This window comes from Denticeps clupeoides, unplaced genomic scaffold (assembly GCF_900700375.1).
Source record: "Denticeps clupeoides unplaced genomic scaffold, fDenClu1.1, whole genome shotgun sequence".
NCBI classification, from domain to species: Eukaryota; Metazoa; Chordata; class Actinopteri; order Clupeiformes; family Denticipitidae; genus Denticeps; species Denticeps clupeoides.
In genome coordinates this window covers 142,399-145,826 of record NW_021629707.1, presented here as the reverse complement: position 1 = coordinate 145,826, position 3,428 = coordinate 142,399, and the positions used below count along the sequence as shown (strand labels likewise).

General features: G+C 45.1%; 1 protein-coding gene across 1 annotated transcript; it reads right to left on the bottom strand.

Moving 5' to 3' along the window:
- Window positions 1-154: 154 nt before the first annotated feature.
- On the bottom strand, window positions 155-2,938 carry LOC114772249 (collagen alpha-1(I) chain-like). The gene is made up of 5 exons (XM_028965264.1): window positions 2,714-2,938; window positions 1,367-1,558; window positions 975-994; window positions 823-858; window positions 155-325 (listed from the first exon to the last, which is right to left on the bottom strand). The coding sequence occupies exons 1-5, from the start codon at window positions 2,793-2,795 to the stop codon at window positions 155-157; spliced, it is 501 nt and encodes a 166-aa protein (XP_028821097.1). The 5' UTR covers window positions 2,796-2,938.
- Window positions 2,939-3,428: the final 490 nt, after the last annotated feature.

Sequence of the window (3,428 nt, the reverse complement as noted above, 5' to 3'; positions counted from 1 at the left end):
ATTTATATATATTAGAGGATATTAAGGATATTACACATATTAAGGATATTACCACATAAGGAAGTCCACATTCAGTCAGGATTTTAAATAAATTTACAGACAGAGCGCTGTCCATATTCATGGTGCTGAAACATGCCAACACCCAATCCTTGCACTATGCCCCGTGAGATAAACTACTCTGAGGGATGTTCCAATGGTGAATTTTGAGAGCAGAGAAACGCATTGCACTTACTCCGCCAAGGCCAGGAGGTCCAGGGGGGCCAGGGGGGCCGGGAAGACCAGGCTGGCCGGGGATGCCATCATTGCCAGCAGGACCAGGAAGGCCCTGGCGATGGAAGCACAAGACAGACAAGGGTCAGGATATTGTCTAAACATTGTGTTGCAGGCCAGCAGTGTGAACTATTTACTACATGTCCAAAAGATTTCATTCAAATCAATATGTTAATATAACGATATATTCCATATAATTACAATTATTTACAACACATTGCAACTGATTTGCTTTAAAGAATGACAAAGTCTAGGTAAGTGTAATATAAAACTTAACAATTACTCAAACCGTCTAGAATGTAAATTGGACTCTTTTGTATTATGCATATTCTCAGATTTTTTTATAAATGAATCATAAACAATGATAATAAAAACAATCAAGCATGCTATGCTTTAAATAGGTCAGGATTATGTATAATCAGACATTATACATTGCAGCTAATTTGTTCAAATTTGGATATTCAAATCATTGTAGGTGTCATTATGCCATTTAATGAGAAAAGTTATAAGCATAATCAACATAATGAAAGCAACAAAATGGCAAAAACCTACCCTCTCTCCTTTGGGGCCACGCTCACCCATGGGTCCCTATGTGCAACGGGGAAAGGTTTCATTGTTTTATTAACCAATAAAACAACCAAAGATTTTACATTAAAATTTAATAAGCAACAAAATAAAACATACAGTAAATAATAATTATTTACCTCAACTTGTTCCTGCTGACCTATAAGCATGACAAAACAACAAAGATGTCATAATCCCTCAATAAAAAAAAACAGAAATGTAATCAGCAATTCAGTGTAGCAGTGTTGATGTAAACGGTAGTAATTTCATTTCTCTATTTGATTTGGATTTATCTAGGCCTTAAAAACACATCATATAGAAACAGTGAATTATGTTAAATAATCCCATTTGGACAGAATGGTGAAAATGAAAAAAGAGTCCTTCTGATGTTTTGCTCGATTGTCCACAAACGTTTTCTAATAAGTAAAGAACAGGCCTACAGTACCAATGTTTTAATTTTTTTTTTACTTTGTGCCCCCCCAAAAATGCAAACTGGGCCCTTCGCTTCTCATTTGAAGGTGGCTCGTCGTACCGTCGTCGGGGCAGATGGGGCAGCACTCGTCGTGGGGAACGACTGGGTTGGGGCAGTCGGATGTGTCCTCGCAGATCACCTCGTCGCACATGACGGTGCCGCTGTCGCACACGCAGATCTGGCAGGGCTCGGGTTTCCAAACATCCCTGTCCTGGTAAACTTGGCCGTCCAACGTGCAGCTGACTCCTGTGGCTTTTCGGGAGAAGGCAGGGGACATTGTGTTTTACTTCGAACTGTCCCAAATAAAACTGATGTCTACTTACAAAACAAAACAAGGTTTTACATCATTTTGCTAAAATAAGAAATAAAGATATCACTGAGCACAAACTTAACCGATGATAAATAACACGCAGTTCTAGGGCGATTTCTTGGCTAGACGTGCGCACGTCCATCGCTCTGGGTTTGAACGCAACCTTCATGCGTCCTTCAGGTATTGACGGTTTGACGTAATGGACGATGCCTGACACTAGGGGGCGCCGCCGCGGCCTTCACTTTTCTTTCGTCAGGGGTAAAGGGTCCGACTCTACTTCCCATTATGAAATAATTCAATACTGTCAGCTTGGCAGGGAAGCGCGTTTTCCCCGAGTGGAAATTCTGAAATGCGCGCATGTGTTTTCAATTACCATAAAAAAGGGGGGGGGGGGGGGGGGGGGGGGGGGGGGGGGGGGGGTGGATGTCATTTCACATTTCCGTCCTGACCACACGATGGCGCTGCGCCGCTGCGTGCAAAACAGCTGTTAAACGTATTATCTCTGGAATGAGGGTGTTTCTCCGAAAAATGGCGAAAAGTCCCTCAACAGGACGAAGGGACGGCGGCGTGGTGAAAACTGCGGGAACTCTTCATTTCAGTCATTTAAAAAGCAACTCTCGTGTGACCGTTCTCGTGCAACGGGGATGCCTGGGAAATCCACATCAGGTTTAAATTCACTGCCGCGCATCCTAGCAATGGGACCCGTCCCCGGCGCGTCCTACTGGAGACGATGCCAGCGGGTCCAGACATCGTCTGAATATCTGCTCCGCTCTCGCTGTCAGTCCAGCTCTGTGAAGCTCGGGGACGTCAAATTGCGCGCAGGCTCCCGAGACCTGTGCCAGCTTGCCTCCGAAGCATGCACGGAGGGACAAAAAAAAAAAAGGCCCATCAGGCCTTAAGCAAGTCCGATCCGGACAAAAGAAGAGTTGGGGGGGGACGGACGTATACCGGCGCGGACAGGAGGACCCAGGATGCAACGCAGGACCGGTTGCCCTGTTGTTCTAAGGTTCTGCTCTAACCATCTCCCCCCCCCCTCGTCTTTTTCTATTCGCCCTCAACGCCTCGTCCGAGTCTAAAAAAAAAAAGGTTTTACTTACAGTCCTCCTCGCCTTGACCCCTCGCCAAAAGCACCGTTGCGCAGAGCAACAGCGCCAGCCGAATATCCACAAAGCTGAACATGTCTAAATGTTAGACATGTAGACTCTTTGAGGCAAGGGAAGTTCTTCTTTCCTTTAGACTCCAATCATACACGGTAGGGTCCGGTCTTCTGTATCTCCAGTCCAGACCCCAGCAGAAACTCCCTACTGCTCCTACCAACTTTTTGTCCAGGCTTTTATACTCCAAAGTTTTGGGGAGGTGCTGGACGCCCGAGATCGCGCCAGCATGTTCACGTTTAAGAACGGGGGGGAAAAAGTCCCTCCTTCAGCCGTTCGGGGGCTGTCTTGAGAACTTTTTCACCCCGACATCCCAAAGAAACATGACCTGTGCAGGAGGAGGATCGCTGTAAAGCCGTCAGATGCGCAGAGCCGAGAGCCGCAGCAAGTCTTGGCATCATCGTGGCGCGCAGAGTCTAGCCAGGCCTGTACGTTTATTTCTGGGGATAATATTAAGGTGGCAATCTGTACTTAACACATTTTTACCGTGGATGACGGTATACGTTAACACTTCCATAACACCTGGAACAATGTTTGCTAATCGAATGCTTTGAAATGATTTTTTAAATTATTGTTAAAGTTAATATATTGAAGAAATACATATCTCCATATTTGTTTTCCGCCTGTCTGTTGAGCGTTATTGTGTCTGAACATCATT